The following is a 19,430-nucleotide window of genomic DNA, read 5'->3' on the forward strand; positions in this document are numbered from 1 at the left end:
ATTTGATCTGGATTTCACTATTGTTTTCTCCCTCTATGCTAATGGTTGATTTTAAGTTGTGCAAGAAATCTTAGTTTTGAGTTTACCGGGCGTTAGGGGAAGTTCTTGGCTGACCCAGCCAACTCACGGATTGCGTTTTCTGAAAGAGCCCAGCGAGTTTTTAATCCTGGGCTTATCATTTGAAATTTTTTATGAATGCATGAAGGATATTTTGAAGTATCTCATATTAAATTTAAATTCTGAAAATATTACTGTGGATTATTGAGAAATCTAGCTGCTTAAGAGTTAAAAATCTATAAATATTGTAAATTTTAACTGGTTTTAGTGTTTTCAGTTTTGTTTTGGGCACATTTTACTTCTGGGTTTTATGTTTTTGCCATTGCAGGTTGCAGGTATAGATTTTAAAAGTTTTTCAGGGTTTCCAGCATGGATAATCTTTAGCAGATTTTCTAGTTTTCTGAGGGAATTTGATGGTTTATCAAAATTGTTTTGTTGCTCGGGGTTTATTTTTATTTTGCAGAGAAATTTCGAAATTTTTTTAGGAGGCTGCGGCCTTGCCTTGTGTCCTCTACCCCAACATTCTACCAACAGCACCAAAATCTGCAGCATTCCTCCATCGATTTGCTTGTGTTTTTCCTTTCCTACGCAATTTCAGCTCCATCTCATCTTCGATTTAGTATCTTCTTCAACGCAGAAAACCACTCCCTGCTCCCACGTTGGCTACTCATCTTCTTTGGCTCTCTTCTGCGGCATTTTTGAAACCCTCACTTGCAAGCTCAATTCTCTGCCTGCGTCTTCTTTCCAACCTGCATCCTCACGCATCCTTCTTCTCTTAAACCTGCGAGCCAACCAAAAAAAAAACATGGCTTTCTGCGTTGAATTTCCCCTCGCTGTCGTCAAACTTTCTCCAAAACCTGCAAACAGCAAGACAAACATGGGTTGTTTCTTGTGTTTACGCAGCAAACAAAACTCAAAACACTGCATAAAAAATAAAACAAAATAAAATAAAAAGTTGCGTCCATCCCTCAGTGATCTCCCTCCTCACGCAGCTCTTTTCTCCCTCCTTGCTGCTACGGCTTCATTCCATTCCCACGCATTCACGCAGCAATAAGATTCCTCTGCTCATCAGCCCATCTGCTGCCCCTTTCCGTCCCATGCAGCTCCAATTATTTGCTCGTTCTTATCTGCGTTGCCCAAACTTGTGCTCTCCCACAATCCTTTCTTTCCTCACGTGTCTTTCACCCCTTGCTCTTCCCTTCTGCCTGCGTGCTGCTCGCTACCAGATCTGTGTACTCCAGGCACCTGCAAACAATCCGCCGTCAAACATGCATCGTGTCTTCTCTTTCCTGCGGCAAAACAAATTTTTCAAAATATTGGATACGGGCCAAGGTTCTGCGTTGAGCTTTATTTCATGTGTACGGTGATAGGTTGTCTCTTATACGTTTAATTTAGTTTTTTTTATATCCATACGGTTAAGTTTATAAATTTTTATTTGGTTTTGCTTCATTTAAAGTTTTGGCTTTCATTTTAAGTTTTATGTTCTGATTTAAATTAAAAAATAAAAATAAAAAGCTCCTATAGATTAGTTTTAGATTTATTAAATTGTTTAGTTTTTTTTAGATTTACTTTTCTTTTAGATTTAGCTTTTGTTTAGATTTTAATTTTAAAAATGATATCAAAAAAGTTAAAAAAGGGTTAGTTTTTTTTAGGATTTGTTTGGATTTAAATTCAGATTTAATTTTTATAGATTGATTTTAAATAAATCAATAAATCAATAAAAAATAAAAAATTTCATAAAAAGTTAAAAATTTTCTTTTTACTTTTTAGACTTTAGTTTAGATTAGATTTTATTTTTTATTTATTTAGGATTTTAGTTTTGACTTAAAATTGTATAAAAATTTAAAAAAAAAAAAAAAATATATATATATATATATATATATATATATATAAATTAAAAAATATTTTGAAAAAGCTTACCAAAAAATTCGAAAATTCATTTTTTGGAGTTTCTTATGGTATTTATGTTCCATTTCTCTATAGCTAAATGCATTTAAATGTTTATTTATAAGTTGGCTATATAAAAGTGGTAGCTGGTCAGCATTTAAATTTTATGATCATTTAAAACATTTATTTTTTCTTGAAGTTTAATTGTTGGATCATCGTTAAGGAGTTGTGCATTTGTTGAATATCTTACATCGCTTGGGTTATTTGATGATAAATTATTGTTTTACATGGTTTATACTTCTGCAACATTTAATAAATAATCATTTAATCATTAACTCCATAAGGCACTGGTCTATTAACTTAATAAAATCAAATAAGTGCTTGTTTTCCCTCGTGTCTCCCAACTCAACTGGTCCACAATTGGTCATCCATTGTCCCATAGGGTCCACCCCCCTTAGCCGCAGGAGACAGGCCTAAACGGAGAGATCGGGGATCAAGGTGACAGCCCCCGTCTGAGCGTTGTCGTGACAATCTGTGCGACAACAAGAGGCATTCCTATAACTTTCAAAAACAAGTCAAGTTAAATATCGGGACAAAATAAAAAAATTTAGACGCCCATAGGCCATAAGGGTTGAAACTTGCTCTAATACCATATGTAACAGTGCAAAGTAAACATAAAATTAATTTCCTAATTAAAATCAGAATCAACAAATAAGTACATACCTATATTACCTGTGATCGATGTCTGCCAGATGACAACAAGGTTTTGGGGACGACTCTCCACCCAAGCGTAGGCTCAATTGTACAATGGTTTGCTACAACTGGCCACCCCCGAGCCCTCAATCAATGTACCACTGCCAGTGACTCCTAAGTCTTAGAATACCATTCTCCCAAGAGAATGAAAGATAGAATCTCATAATGACGGAATGCAAGAATGTCTTTCATCTTCCTCACCATCTATTAAATAGAACAAACATTGGAAGAGGAACCACATGCACACACTCCATGTGTCTACATGAAACTTTCTTTTGATTTTTAGCTTTCTTGTTTTATTTATTTACTTTTCTTTTGATTTTTAACTTTCTTGTTTTATTTTCTTCTTTTTGATAGTTTTCTTGTTTTATTTCTATTTATTCTTATTTAGCGCTTTAGTATGGTTATTACTATTTTTATTTTTATTATTTTTATTTATTTTCTTGTATATATTTTTTATTATTTAACATTTATGATTTATTATTTTTATTATTTATTATTAAGTGATTTATTTATTATTTATTATTTATTATTTTATTATTTTTATTATTTATCATTAAGGGGAGGGATATTACACTATTGACTGAATTTATGAAGTACGTCAGTGAAACTCCTTAGCAAGCTTGTGAAATTCAAAATCTTGTGCAGATATATTGTGGTGTTTATCAGTCATCAACTGACTTTTTGGAAACAATAAGCATGTTCAAATGTAACTAAATAAATACTTGGAAAATATATCATGTAATTGACATTTTATTCATTCCAATCTCAAGGTTAGACACATCATTACAAGAATCCTGCTTCCCCTGCATTTCCAATCCCATCCTCGTGATTTGTCTTTCCAGAAGTCTTTCAAATTCAATCTCAGTTGTGCTCAGCATTCTATTCAAACTGATTACAATACCATATTGTTCAAGATGCTTCTGTCTAGGCTTTATCCTCTCTTCTAAGCTGTACCCAAAATATTGTGGAAACCGAACAAGCTCTGACTTTGACCGTCCCATACAAGAATAGAAATCCCATTTTGGGCACAAATTATCTGCCAAGCTGTATGTGTATAGGTTTCCAAATCTGGTAACCATTGTTGAGATATCCTTTATGCTAAAGCCTGCATCCAAAAAGAAACCTGTAATGGGCTTGATATTGGCGTCAACACTTAACCCAAAGGTTTGAGGAGAACGAAAAGCTAAATGACCAGGATCTATTCCAATAGATTTGAAGTATGCAGCTGTAGGTCTAAGATTTTCCTCAACACTGTAACTTACGATGTGAGGAAATCTTGTCAATATTTTCCCAATATCAGATGATGGTATTCCAATCCCTAACATAAAATCAAACACTCCTTTGATCTTCCTTTTATTGTAAGTTAGAAGTGCAGGAAACTTCACAATAATCCTTGCCCAATAACGTTTCTCAACTCCAAGATTTTCTAGATAGGCTATTGTTGGCTTCAAGTTGTCATTCAGGCTGAGACCAAAAAGTTGTGGCCTCTTTAATATAATCTTGTGAATGTCTGACTGAGGAATTCCTAGTTCTAAAAGGAGTTCAACAATTGGTCTTAGTTTCTTGTCTATGCTGTAACTTACTATGCTTGGGAACTTTCCCACAAGTACTTTTGCCTGTTCAAGATCTAAGCCAAAAGTGAGGAGATAGGCCAAAGAAGGATGAAGATGCCCACCACTTTCCAATTTAGTGGGTTTCATTATGTTCTTGGATGTGGATCTAGACTTGTTCACATCCTCTCTGGCATATTCTTGCTTTGAAGGAGTATTTGGAAAATACAACAAGAAATCATTTAACCCTTCTCCATGTTTTATCGCAAGACCTTCAAAGTATGGAAGTAGTGCACTTCTGATTTCAATGGTTGTCAATTCTCTCCCTGGACCCAAAAAGGAATGCCTTGAGAAAGAGTTCTTCTTTGAGCTTTAGCTAGAAACAAAGATATTTCATTATATACCATAAAAAGGAAGACCTGTAAGATATATTGTACGATAGGATAACTGCAACATGTTAACCAAGTGCATTATAAAGAGGCTTGATTTTTTAGCAGTCTGTGATGCTTCTGCATTGCTTAGACCAAGGCTCTTTAAAAAGCTAATGAGAGTTGCCTTTGCTTCTTCCTTTTCTGATGCCAATTTCCTGGAGTCGACAGCCAAGTTCATCAAATGATCTCCTTGCAACTTATCTACATTGAAAAAGAAAAACATTGCAAATTACTTAAAACTGCAGTAACTTGGTTAAATATCATGATCCTCTACTGCTTGAAATTATTAATGGACACAAAGTAGAATGGTAACTTTAATTATCTTGGTAGTCTGCAATGCTTCTGCATTGCTTAAACCAAGGCTCTTTAAAATGCTAATGAGAGTTGCCTTTGCTTCTTTTTCTGATGCCAATTTCCTGGAGTTGGCAGCCAAGTTCATCAAATGATCTCCTTGCAAATTATCTACTGCTTGAAATTATTAATGGACACAAAGTAGAATGGTAGGTTTAATTATCTTCTAGGAATAAACAAATTTATATCCACATTAGTACTGATATTTTTTAACAAAGTACAAGAACAATTGTTTACTGAGACAAGGCTTTGGTTCTTACAGACAATTAATTGGGTTGCAAAGAAAAATGGAGAGGCCAAGAACAATCGTTTAGTCCAGGCAAAACTATGCAATCTCCTGGACAATATATCGGGTTGTATGTTATGTAGATAATAAGGGTATAATCAGGAGTCAGGACAATAATCCAATATTATGAAGGAAGTAGCAAAGATCTGATCCCTAAGCACTGATTTCAAACTGAAGATGTGGTTTTCAATGGGTATGGATCTGACTTAAGGGGATTCTCTAACCATCCACCCTCAAGATTTCATTTAGGAGTATGGTGACAGAAAAGACAGAAGATTACTCTAGATTGGAGCTTGTAATGCTGAGGAAGATCTTAAAATCACGGTAAAGGGAACTGGCCAGAAGGAACAGTAACTCCATAAAGATTACTGAATAGCTTCCTCCTGAAGGCAGGTGAGAGTGGCCAGAAAAAATGTTGGTGAGGTAAACTACTGGAGTAAACATGCCCTCATTTGTGAATTTCATGGTCCGTAGCCCTTAACACCCTATTAGAAGTTCAATTTTTTGTAACTAGTATCTAGAAGGGGAATCGAAGATAATTTTCTGTGCAAAACAATATTTTATTGTTCTTTTCACCAATGTGGAAAACCAAGGCAGTGTTTCAAGGTGGCTCATGGTTATTTAAAAAGGTAGGATTATACACAAGATAGTGAATATTGATCTAGTCCTACAAATCAAAGTTATCAGGATTCAGAACCACAACTGTACCAGAAGCAGTTTCTACAAACCATACCAGAACCATCCTGAAAGCTGGTATAAAAACTAGTTGAATTAAAAATGTATAAAAGAATTCAATATATATATATGCCATTAAACACCAAATATGCAAAGTTTTCTCATTTATATTGCACATAAGCATGCCAATAGCAAAAGTACATCAAGATACATGTTCTAAGATACATCTATTTAAAGTTCTGAGAAAAAATACATAAACATTGAGACTCTGAATCACCTATTGAGTCCAAAAGATCAGCAAACTATAATCAAATGAGTATATAACTCATCTAAGATCTGGCTCAAGTATGTGACACTGATACAAATATGCTTTCTGACATTCCTCCTTTTTTGTGAGCAACACGAGGAATCAAAAGAAGCAGTTTAGAATGTTATTGAAGATCCTGAACTTGATGAGCATATGCTCTTTTCCTCAAGTTGTATGTCTGGTCTGGAACAAGATCATTTTCATGAAATTCATAAATTTAGTAAAGATATACTTTCTACTTGGGATTCTGAAGCGAACAAAGTTCCTTCTTAAGATTAATTACTCCAAAAGACTTGGAATATCGAATTATCCATTAAGGATATAAATATTATATTAAATATGTGAATAAGAATAAGAATGAATATGATTTACAAATGAGAACAAGAGGCTTGCTTATATACCAAGCAAGTGTCTCTTCATGAAGAGTCATGTCCTATTAGACATGCCTCTTCAACCTAATTACTAGCTTAATTAACTATTATTTATGATTATTATCTTTTACATTATATTTGTATTATTTATATATTTTATTCGTTACATTGCTTTCTTCCTCAAAAAGCTTTGTCCTCAAAGCTTGTCTCTTGATCTTTTAGCTGCACTTTCTTGGTACACTGGATAACATCATTCTGTGAAAGTGATGATGGATGTAAAGAATCGAAGAAGGAATCCATTCTCTCTCTTCTCAATCTGTCGCTCAAATATTGTAATTAATTGTTCTATATCTCTTGTGAATGATTGTCTTTGTTCCTTACTCATGGATTCCATATTTTTTTCTTTTATCTTTCCTTTTTTTTCAAAAATTTGTTTATTTTTTTTTTTTTTATATGATATATGCTCTCTCCCTTTTTTTACTCTCTTTTTATATAGTTTTTCTCTCTCTCTCTTTTTTTTGTATGTATTCTTTTAATCTATAAAATATATTTCCACTTCTCTCTTATAAAAATCTAATATTAATATATATATTTCAAATATCCTCTTCTTCATCTTCTTCTTTTGTTCACTCTTTTAATAAAATTTTTATATAATAATAATTTTTTTATTTAATATATATAATTATAAATTATATATATTATATAATTTTAATTTATATATATTATAAAATTATAATTATATAAAATTTATATATACTTTTCTGAGACCCGATTTTCCTTTTATATGTAACTATATAAGGCTTATATAGTATCCCTTTTTATAATTAGAATAATATTTTTTTTTCTCACAAAATTTGGATGAGACGTGACTCTTGGTACGGTCACAATCTTTAGATTTGAACGATTAAAATTATTTAGATCACACCTTTTTTCTCCAATGCTTATCAAAATATTTTTCACTTTTAAAATACCATGGGCAATTACCATGGGTTGTTTCTAAAACCTCCTGTAAAAAGTAATATTTACCTTTCACGTAAGAAATTTTGTATCCTTGTTTTTTCTTTTAACTTTTAAAATACCATGGGCTATTACCATGGGTTGTTTTTAAACTTCCGTTAAAATGTTCTCCACGTAAAAAGTAAAATATATTCTTTTTTTTTCTTTTTCTTTTTTCCTTTAACTTTTTAAAATACCATGGGCAATTACCATGGGTTGTTTTTTAAAACCACGGGCTTCTCACATAAAAGTTTTAAATATACGTGGTATGAGATTTTGTATCCGTTTTGTTTTTTCTTTTACTTTTTTTCTTCTTCTTCTTTTTATTTTATTTACTTATATTACTTATATATATATATATATATATATATATATATATATATTCTTTTTTGGTTAATTTTTTTTATATGGCCAAAGGCCTAGAAAAACGGAGAAAAGGAGAAACTCCCAAATATTGAGCAAAATGCTTCAATTATTACGGCAACAAGGTTGACGAATTTCGATAGTCAAAGACTTCGATCGCAGAACGAGCTTTGTGCACAGGTCAAACAACCTAGAGGACTGAACTGCTCTGATACCACATGAAGCGAACAAAGTTCCTTCTTAAGATTAATTACTCCAAAAGACTTGGAATATCGAATTATCCATTAAGGATATAAATATTATATTACATATGTGAATAAGAATAAGAATGAATATGATTTACAAATGAGAACAAGAGGCTTGCTTATATACCAAGCAAGTGTCTCTTCATGAAGAGTCATGTCCTATTAGACATGCCTCTTCAACCTAATTATTAGCTTAATTAACTATTATTTATGATTATTATCTTTTACATTATATTTGTATTATTTATATATTTTATTCGTTACAGATTCCATATCTCCTACTGAACAAGTAACTCAAGTGGAAGAATATGAGGAGCAACAAATCAGCCATGATGACTCGAATCAGCAAAAAAAAAATATAGACCTTTCATATGACAGTGCTGATTTAAGAACAGTTTGATAAGATACCACTGCAGCAGGACAAACAACTTTTGGTTCAACCATAGGATGATCTTTCTCAAGAGTTTGGCAATGACTTCACAGTCCGATTTCATTCCCGAGTTTGATACACTGTTCAACCATTACTTGGATATCAGTTAGTTTCATGATCTGGTTGAATTGAGGATGGTAGAGGTATTTCAGGAGGCCGTTCAAAAAAAATTCCACTTTTCTACTTTCTCTTTATTGATTAGTGATAAGCTAAGATACCGGATTCGTCCAAAAGCCCTGTCGAATCGCGAATCCAGCGAATCCGACACGATTCTCTGCGGATTCGTGTCCAAACTTCATGACACGTTGTGTCCTTTTATGACATGTCGTGTCCTATAACGTGTCCCGAATTTGCAGTGCGTGTCGCGATTTTTGGGACGTGTCCTGTTTTTGGGACTCGTTTCCAGCTGCTAGGTTAAAGGGGCGTGTCTGCTCGGTTGACGGCTCATTTTGCAAGTCAGTTGGCAAGGGATTGTGTTGTTGCAGCGAGGAGCGGACTCTCAGCAAGGAGAATCGACCACCAAACATCCACAGTCCACCAGGTCTGAGGTAAGTGGTCCACCAGATAACGCAGTGAGTTTATAAATTATAACACAGTCCTTTGAATGAACCCAAATCTCTGAGTTTTACCAGCAATGAAGGCTCCAGCGTCCTATCTCTTTGTATCAGCGGTTATACTGGCTCTTCAAAACCCACGCAGATCAAAAAATAGTGAGACAATGGACTGACATTATGCACAGAAATGTGTCTCCTTGTTCTGCGTCCAAATACACTAGGCAACTCTTCAACTCAGTCCCATATTGAAGTGCGTTCACCCAGCTATACACAGGAAGAATGTGGCCCTCCTTATGGTCACAAACTCAGCCTCTTTATGGTGTGAACTCGGCCAAAGGAAGGGAAAAAACTCGGCCTTCTATTTTGTATGCAACTCGTCCCTTTGTAAGAGGAACTTCAATCCTCTAACACCACTGAGTGTATATTATATGGCATAATTTCCATCAAGGTTCCTCTTCCTGCACTGTGGGCTTGCACACTAATTTTTAGATTTTCTTAGTCTAGTTTGCATCTAAAGTCTCGACTCTCTATGCATACATTGGGGTGATTTTCAAGCGTGGTAAGGTTTTACAGTTTATTGTTCTGGTCATTGCACAATTTGACAAGATAGAATCATTTTGGATGGTGTTTCATGAAATTCAGAAATGAGAACATGTGTTCCCTCATAGCAGTTCACACCCTTCAAAACTTCTGTTCTAGACCTGTTATCGTTTTGTTCTCTAAACGTGTTATCTGGATTCTGCACTTAATCTGCGTCATTAACAAAATGGAGTTACACCTAATGTACTTTTTCATTAGGCCTTGAGACACCTGTTATCATCGAGATCATGGTTGCAACTTTCTAGCTAAGTAATGAAGTCTGTGAGTGATATCTTTGAATTCAACATCTATGGTGAAGCTGCCCTTCTTGTCTATAAATAACAGGGCTGCAGTTACCAGCTTAAGACATGTAATTATGTGCTTGCAATTTTTTTCTATGTTTTCATTAAGTGTTGTCACTATTAGTAATAGGCATAGCTATAGATGAAGAATCAAGATCTATGTTTGAAATCAATAAATTTGTATCATTAATTAAAATTTATGTAAGAAATATGATAATATCTAATTTTTAATATATATATATATATTTTTAAATATATATATATATATATTTTAATAAAATAATATATAACGTGTCCTAATGTGTCATGTTCCGAGGGGTCAGCGTGTCCCAAATCCGACACCACGAATCCCGAATCCTACGTGTCCCGAATCCCCGTGTCAGGTGACATAGGTGATAAGCCATGTTCTGAGTTGCAGCAAGCTGTTTTACATTGTGTTTGACAATAAAGCATATGCAGATATATTTCTGACTCATCATATTTCATGACCGACTTCACTAGAGGTTTGATTATGTTGATTGGTTTCATACAATCAATTGATTATATGAATGGTTGTATTGGTCATTTGAATATTGATCAATCAAGGAAAATTTGATGTATTATTTTCAGAAAAAGAGAAAAAGAAAAGTCCATGTCTACTTGATAAATAAAACTATAGAAAGAAATGAAAAAATGGGAAAATAAATAAAGCATTGTGGCGGTAACTCTAAGCAAAATCAATGTTGTGAAAATCATTATTGGGATTAATTCGGCGAGGGGAAAAAATCGGAAAAAAAATCGGAAAAAATCGTAAAAATCGGGAAAAAATCGTAAAATACAAAAATATTCATTTTTTTTCAATTTTTTTAATATCTAAAGCATCTACAACATAAAATAAATACATTGACACATAAATATGATAAAAGAACTAATATATAAGATGTGTAACATCATTTCTAGTGCTACATCACACATAACAGTGAATCATGTCCTGAATAGCCAGTCCTGACTCCTGAGTCCCAACTCAACCTCAAAATATCAACAAAAATTATAATAATGAGTCATAATGTCATATACAATGAAATGAACCAAATAACCAATACTATTGATTTCCTCTACCCCTCCTGCGATAAAATGCAATAGCTTTCCCTCTAGATGTAGATGTCGGTGGAGTTGGCAGTGGACTCTGTTGTGCTCTAGAAGCTGAAGAACTAGGAGCTACAGGAGGTAGACCACGTCCTCTACTGGTGATAGGGGTAGCCTAGGTAGGTTGTGTCACCTCCTCCTCCTCATCAAAAAATCGGCAAAATTAAAAATAAAAATAAAAATAAAAAATTCAAGATTTTTTCGAAAAAATTGGGATTTTTTGAAAAAATCACTGAATTAATCGCGCGATATTATTGAGAAAATGAAAAAATCGTGATTTTTCGATGTTATCGTGATTTTTGCAACACTGAGCCAAACTCCCTCTTAAAGGCTTATATAATAGAAAAGAATGAAGATTCCTAGCTTCTAAAAGCTAGTTGGACCAGTAGAAGGGCCCTTATTCATCATATATGACTTTGTGGGTCATTACATGACATTTCCCCTTCCCTTTTCCACAAGTTATTCATGATTTTCACCTATCTTTAAACTTAGGGATCTAGGAAATACATTTTTCCTCAGGAATTGTCACATGTAAAAGGGGTAACGGTGTCTTCCCATGGTACGATTTAGGCAATTTGTAAAATTAATGTTTTGAAGGTGTGAGAAGAAAACATTTGGTGTGCATCACAAATTAATTTGTAAACGGATAGACCCACCATTTTGAGTAAATTCCCTGCACTGGTAAACATGTACCATGCATTGCGAAATGTGTACCATGCCTCGAAATCTGTGATCATGCCTCAAGATCTATGATGCTACATTGGGATTCATGCCCCTTTCCTTGGAATGTGTCACCACATTGGGATGCGTGACAGTGCATTAGATGATGAAAAGGATGCCACCTCATGATACTTGGCACGTGGACAACTACCAAATGGCACTCTTGCTTAGTTGGACCATACTATTCCACATATGCACCTTGTTTTCCTTCACATGAGCCACACATGGGAGTTATTTGAGGCAGTTGAAGACTTGGACCAAGTCGTTAGTGTATGGACGAAATTATTGCAGTTGGTTACAATTGGTTGAGTTGGTTACAGACTTTTGAGGACACTGCAAATTTCATGAAGCACCCATTTGTGGTCACATGTGTCAGACTCATGGGAGCGTGCATCTAGTTGATGATTGTTGTCGCTCAAATTGTACACCAGAAAATGCGACAATGCTCAGGGCAAGGGTTGTCACTCTGATCCCTGCCCTCTCCGTTTAAGCTATCTCCTAAATGCAGGCTAAGGGGGTAGTCCCTATGGATGAGATGATGAGAAACCTATTAGGAACCAGCAAGTCCAGGAAACACAACAAAATGGCCTAGCAACTTGGGTTAAAATTACATGGCAAGTGAGATTATTAAGCACAATTTGATTAGATTCTTCAAGATTAGAGATAAGAGACCAGTGCCTTTAAATTAATTACTTGCTCAATATAGATTAATATTCCAAGTTACCGGATGAACAATTGTTGCGGGATGCAAATTCTATCCTAAATGAAGTGTGGGACCTAGATCTAATGTGTGATGTAGGATCTTGGTAAATTTTAATTAGATGCCCTATCTAGGTGAATCCTTCTTCTCAATTCTTTTGGAACTAGTCTCAAATGCAAGTTGTAGAGAGAAGCCCGAAGGAAGGAGGCTATGGCCTCATTAACGATACCTCCTGTGGGGTTCTAACCACCTAGGTGTCTCCGTTCCTACAAGGGATTTCCCGCAAGAGAACTACAAGGTCACCTATGTTAACTGTGAACGAGAGTCTAGACTCCTCAAATTGCGTGAAGAAGGTGGTCCTACCTTTCTTTCAACCAAGCTTATGCTTGGAGGCAGATTTTAGAAATGCAATTCTAATCCTAGAATGAAAGTGCAGATATGAGTGATTGCTTCAATGAGATTATAGATGTGTTAAATGCTCCAATCAAGATTATATTACTTGAAAACAAGATGCTCACATGATATTTAACACAAGATGACAAGAGAAATTAATAGAGCACTTTAGAAAACAACTTATCTCAATGAAACAAAAGTAGCAATTCCAATTACCCAAGATGCTTATTAGATTCTTCTTGTAAGATAAGCTTGGAGCACAATAATGAGAGCAATGTATTCTTATGTTACTTAGCAATTGGAGACAATATCTTCGCATTACCTATGTTATGAACCAATTAGATACAAGAGATAGAGATGCAATTATGCTTAAGCATAATTAATAACAAGCACAAGGAAATGTGAGATTGCTAACAATGATCTTTAATAAAACTAATGCAATTACAAAAAATGAGATGCCAAGAATGCAAAGAGATATAATGACAATGCAAGGATGCAAATGCAAGGGTTGGTATGCCAAAGAGAATAGCTAAGATATGCTATGCAAAGTGCAATGATAATGCAGAGATGCAATATGCAAAATGCAACTAGCACTTTAACAATTTGAAATGAGAGAGATACTCTAATGTCAATGCAATGTTTTGCAATGATGCAAGAAGAAATGTAAGAGATGCAAAGGAAGGCTCTTATTAAGACACCAATGTAACATAGGATATCCAAGGGTTCCTCTTGCACTATATCACTGCTAAAGATCAGCCCACAAATTGCACAATATCAGTCCCAAAATCCACTCGAATATTGTCACTATTCCAATGGCAAAACTTTAAACCAGTGTTGATAATATCGGCGATATATCGCCGATATTTGAAAATATCGCAATATTTTTGGCAAAACGATATATCCCCGAGTAAATATCGCGATATTTTTCGTTTTGAAAATATCGGCAAAATATCTCCATATTTTGAAAATATCAGCTATGTTTATAAATCTGAAAAAAAAAAAAAAAGGATTTTTTATGCTTGCCGATATTGCCGATAAGATGTTTTCTAGACCCTGGCCGATATTTTGCCAATACCGATATTATCAACACTGCTTTAAACCAGTGTTGATAATATCGCCGATATTTCGGCGATATTCGTAAATATCGCGCGATTTTGGTGAAAACGAAATTTCGGCTGGAAAATAGCGCGATATTTTCATGTTTTTAAATTCTCGCGAGATTTCCGAAATTTCGGCGATATTTTCATAAATATCGCGCTACGACTGTAAATATCGCGGGTTAGGTTTAATCGGGTTATAAAATGGTTATAGTGTTTTGCTTTTCCCGTCACTTTGTTAATGTTTTCACTGTGTGTGCTACTGTGGGATCCCTGAGATCATCTTCATCACCGAGACTAGAACTATGTTTTCTTCCTACACTGAGATTTTCACCGAGACTGTGACTGTGCTCTCCTTGTACCAAGAGCTTCATTGTCACAGCTATGTCAAGACTCGAGACTGTTACCAACTTACGACTGAGACAGTGAGAAGGTTACATTGTATTAATTATGAGATTGAGTTATTCTATGCCTTCCTTTTTGAGCTGGGTTATGTCACTTTGACACAAGCAACAAGACTGCTTCCATATTTTCATGTAGATTTTCACTTAAGGTTTCATTTTATATTAGGCAACCAATATCTAAATTCTAAACCACCTTGGATATTACAATGACCAACTCACCAGAACAGATCTTAATCGACTGTTACTAGTTTGTAATTACTTACTGTAATCACCACCGAGATTTCAGAGGTATCTGAGATCCTGTACTCCATTGGATCCATCGAAAATTAGTATTTACAAATCCTAGGGACCTAGACAAGCGGAAGCAAGTGAGATTTTTCATATGTATTATGTACTATCTAGGAGTTAATCAACTAATTTTCTAAGAATCACGTTCTTTACAAATGAACAAGTTACACATACCTTTGTTTTTGTATGGTCCTTCCAGGTCGGCTTTATGTGACTATTGAGGCCTATTTCTTATACATATATGATATATGTGCATAGATTTTTGTCCTTTCTCAACAAAAGTCTTGGTACCTTTTCATAAGAGACTGTGGCTTCAAATTTTTGACCTTTCAGCTAGGCTTATAAGGCTTTCAAACAATTCGGTCATGATCAGTCAACAAGTAAATTTTATGCGGGCTTGAAAAAGGCTTCTTTTAGTCCATAATGAGATATTCTATTCCTTGAATTGATTACCCATAAAAATGTACAGACTCCTGAAGTTCTCAGATTTCTGAAATGAGATACTGTTCAAATTTTAATATAGATTTCAGACTTCAATACTTGATCTCGGAACCTTGCTCATTAACATAAGGATTTCGGCCTTGTAAATGCTTAATTTCTAGACTTTTAATTTTTGTTTGAGTCCTTGATTGGACAATTATCAATTTATCACTATGTGTGATGTTATTTTAATTTTTGTTTGAGTCCTTGATTGGACAATTATCAATTTATCACTATCAGGGATCAGCAGGATTTGGTATCGCCTTTGAAGTTTGATGTATCATTTCTATTTGACATCATATATATCAGTGTTTTCTTCATATTTATGTGCCAATGTGTCTAGTTCATGTTGTTATTGCTTTATATGTTTAGAAATCTGAAAAAAAATGAATATATTATGCATTTTTTATGCTTGCCGATATTTGCCGATATTTTGCCGATATTTTCGCCGATATTTCCGATAAGATATTTTCCGGACCCTCGCCGATATTTTCCCGATACCGATATTATCAACACTGCTTTAAACAATTATGGAATGACTTTTAGGACTATAAGGCTATTAGAGTTAAGTCCTAGGCAATTACTTCAAACCTGTTCCAACTTATTTTACAATGATAAATTTGCTCTTAATTTATTTAGTGAATCACTTTTAGGATCTTGAGGTTGTTTAGATTAGTTAGTACCCTTTTATAAATGATTGTGTGCCACCACTTTTGTCACTTATGCCACTGTTGTTAATACTTCAGATCTGATGTAAATTCTAACAGTGAAAAGAGAGGGATGGGGATAAGAGATGCAAACCCTTAGGCCTAGTGGGCTATGCCAAGTTTGGGAATACCCAAGAGAGAAGTCACTCCTCCAATGCCTACATTCACAAAGGGTTAGCTTGAAAGTTGAAACACAAGGAGCAGACCTTTTGGACCACTGCAACCACAAATTGTTAGCCCAAACACATATGCAAATAATGGATCAGCCTTAAAAAAAATGTTTGTGATGGGTCTAGCCCTCCAAAGGCTGCGGCTAGGGCTAGGAAGCCCAATGAGGCTTGCGGCCTAATGAGCAAGAGGCTTTGGGCCTCATGGCTAGGGTTGGATGGCCTTAGATGGTTAAGATATGATGAGATCAACCCTCTCATCAACCCTCTAACCCTTCTTCCAAGGGAATTAGGGCTTGCAAACACAAAAGTAAGCCACAAAAATAAATTTATTTCAAGCCCTAACAACTCAGAAAATTCACAGTGGCAAATTAGCAATGAAAATCACTTGAAAACCCTTGAGATCAATGTCTTTAGGTCTGCAACCAAAGAGAGATTAGGGAAAAAAAAAATTGATCAAGTGTAACACCCTAAAAACCCTTGTGGCCTAGTTAAGTTTGCGGCTAGGGTTCCTTGGTTGAATAGGTTTGGGGACAAGCCCTCAAGGGCTAGAAATCCCTATGGCTAGGGAAAATTAGCCCTATGAACCATGCAGTTGCCTCAAATAAGCACAAAAATGATCTTTAAAGCCCAAATCAATAAGGGAAACTCACAAGAGACACTTGCCATAAGTTTCAGATGTTAGCAAGTGACACAAAAACCATAAATTTTTAGTGAAAATGCCCTCCTAAAGCTAGCAGTCTCCTCTTCTAGGCTAGGCATTGAAGCTTGGAGAGGGGGGTATGCTAGATCTAGGCCTCTAGGCCCTAGATCAAGCCTCAAACCCTGAATGACCTTGATTTTCTCCTTGGACAACTCCTCCTTAGGCCTTTATGCCCTAAAACCCTAGCCGTCTAGGGTAGGAGAGGACTAAGGCTCTTCACAATCGAATTTATCCTTGAAATCCTTGAACCTTCACACCTGCAAGCTAAATAAATAGAGCCAATCCAAAAGAACTAGAAAATTTTAAAATAATAACTCCAAAATATTATTTACAAAATGATAGAAACAATATACAAGGGTTAGAAATTATTTACAATATCTACAAGAGAAATATTAGATCTAATTAGCAAATAAATCATTTATAGCCCAAGTAGATTTTGAAAATAAATGAGAAAAGTAATTTTTTATTTAATGTCCAAGCCAAGAAGCCTGAACCAACAATTGTTAGATAAGCTCAGAGTCCAAACAAGATGTGATCACCTCAAAGTCCATGAACTTGGGGCATGCCCAAGGGTTGAATATCTGAAGATCTCTACACAAAAGATAGACTATTAGTTCCAGAGGGGTTTGATTCACACAAATAGACTAGAGATCTAGAGATACCTACTAGATCTACTAGCTTCAATGTGTTTACTCTAGCCCAATACCTAAAGCAAGATACTTGTGCTAATAGATAATCCAACCACTGGCTATGGAACAATAATCTTCAGTTAAATAATTAGAGCATTAAGATCAATTCAACACATACCATGAATCATCAAGCGAGAGACACCTTGAATTGAAACCCCAAAGACTTTTTATTAAAAATATTCCAGTAGAGCTTAGCTCAGTAAAACAGATTTTTAATCCAGTTCCTATTATAATGAGGAGCTTAAAAGCTTCCTTATATAGAAAATATGAGAGGAATTAACCCCTCCAAGTGGAAATAACAGCTAGTTGCATCGATCCATGTCTTGATCCTCATTGAAAAAATTCAATCCCTTGATTAACTGGCACAAATTTCTAAAACAATTCAATCTTCCTTCTCTGTGTTGGAGGGTTGATCTTTGACTTATGGATCTTTGGAGGACCTTCAAAAAATAGAATTATTGTTACTTGTGCAAAATTCCTAACTGTTTGGTCCAAAAAAAATCAATTTGCTGGAAAATATTCTCTAGCCCAAACAAATTTCTGGATTGGGACCTTTTGCCTTGGAAATGAAGCTTTTATTTTTTACTTGAATATTTTCCTTTGAAAATAGCCTCAAATAATTTTTTGATGAATTTTCCACTTGGAGGGTAATTAATTTTCCCTTCATTTTATTTTTTGACAATTTCTAGCTAATTTAATTTTTATTTTTGCCAGAAATTAAAATTATTAGACTCAAGAGGGGATTAAATATTTTTCCACCCTCTAAGTGTATTTAAAAAATATTTTGGTAATGGTGTTCTAATTATGAGGAACCATTCACCAAAAATATTCCTAGATAACACTTTTACATCAAGATATTACAAATTCAACCCTTAGAAGGGGAAATACACATAGACTTAGACTCTTAAGACTCAACCAAATTCTGCGACAAGACACATGATCTAGTATGAGAAAAATACATAGACTCGATAACACTAGGACTCACCTAAGACCTTGTCAATGAGCTCCACCCTAGCTTTGGGGTATATCTAGGAGAAAAACTCTACCAATTATCCATGTTTACAAACACAGATAATTTGGTGAGGTTAAAAAAATCCCTAGAGTGAAACCCTTTGAAAAGAATCATAGGCTTACCTAGGTGTTGTTACATGGCTTAATATTCATACTAGAATCATTTTTACATTACAAAAACATAATTTGAGATTACAATGATGACATTGACTCAAAAATTTTATTCCACTGTTGTCTGCTCTACTTCTTGCACTGTTGACATGTACATGGTCAACAATGACTATTCTTCATGTAACATGGTTTGGATCCTTATTTCATGGGATCACTCCACATTTCCACCACCAGCTGACCATATCACGTGATATTTGTATTTTCCCAAGAGAATGTTCACATGCTTTGAGAGAAGCCACACTTCTTCTAGGACATTCATGGATAACAAGTGTGGACTTTTGGGTCATATTCATATTATTTCGAGAGCACCTTTATATTGGGTGAGTTGGATATAACTACTTGGGGATTTCCCATAAACACATGCTTTTGAAACCTCGTATTGTATAATCTAGAAGTGTTCTTCTATTATATAAAGAAAGTTAAGCCCTCATTTGTGGCTGAGGAGGAATAAAGAACATTTACATATTACTTCTTGATGTTTTCTTGGTTACTTTGTCTTAAATTTCCTTGGGTATGTTTTGAGAGAGATCCAACTTGAGAACTTATTGGTGACGGGAAACAAATGTTTGATGAAGTTGGTCAACAGCTGCAAGAAGAGTAAAATACTACAGCCAAGCAATTTATATGAGTTTTGC

General features: G+C 34.7%; 1 protein-coding gene across 8 annotated transcripts in view; it reads right to left on the reverse strand.

Annotated features, from left to right (window-relative positions):
* Positions 1 to 3,305: 3,305 nt before the first annotated feature.
* MDA1 (Mitochondrial transcription termination factor family protein) overlaps positions 3,306 to 19,430 on the reverse strand; it is a 147,180-nt gene continuing 131,055 nt past the window's right edge. For 3 of the 8 annotated variants that reach the window (XM_089384237.1, XM_089384239.1, XM_089384238.1), the window contains 2 exons: positions 4,670 to 4,882; positions 3,307 to 4,576 (listed from right to left, as the gene is read on the reverse strand). In XM_089384237.1, coding sequence (XP_089240363.1) covers positions 3,435 to 4,576; positions 4,670 to 4,882 — 1,355 coding nt within the window. In that variant the 3' untranslated portion in view covers positions 3,307 to 3,434. Of the gene's footprint in view, positions 4,577 to 4,669; positions 4,883 to 19,430 lie in introns of all 8 variants that reach the window. The other 5 variants (XM_089384236.1, XM_089384235.1, XM_089384241.1 and 2 more) reach the window with 3 other exon arrangements.

Source organism: Pinus tabuliformis, chromosome Q, assembly GCF_031772625.1.
Source record: "Pinus tabuliformis cultivar Carrire ecotype Pingquan chromosome Q, CPIR1, whole genome shotgun sequence".
NCBI lineage: Eukaryota > Viridiplantae > Streptophyta > Pinopsida > Pinales > Pinaceae > Pinus > Pinus tabuliformis.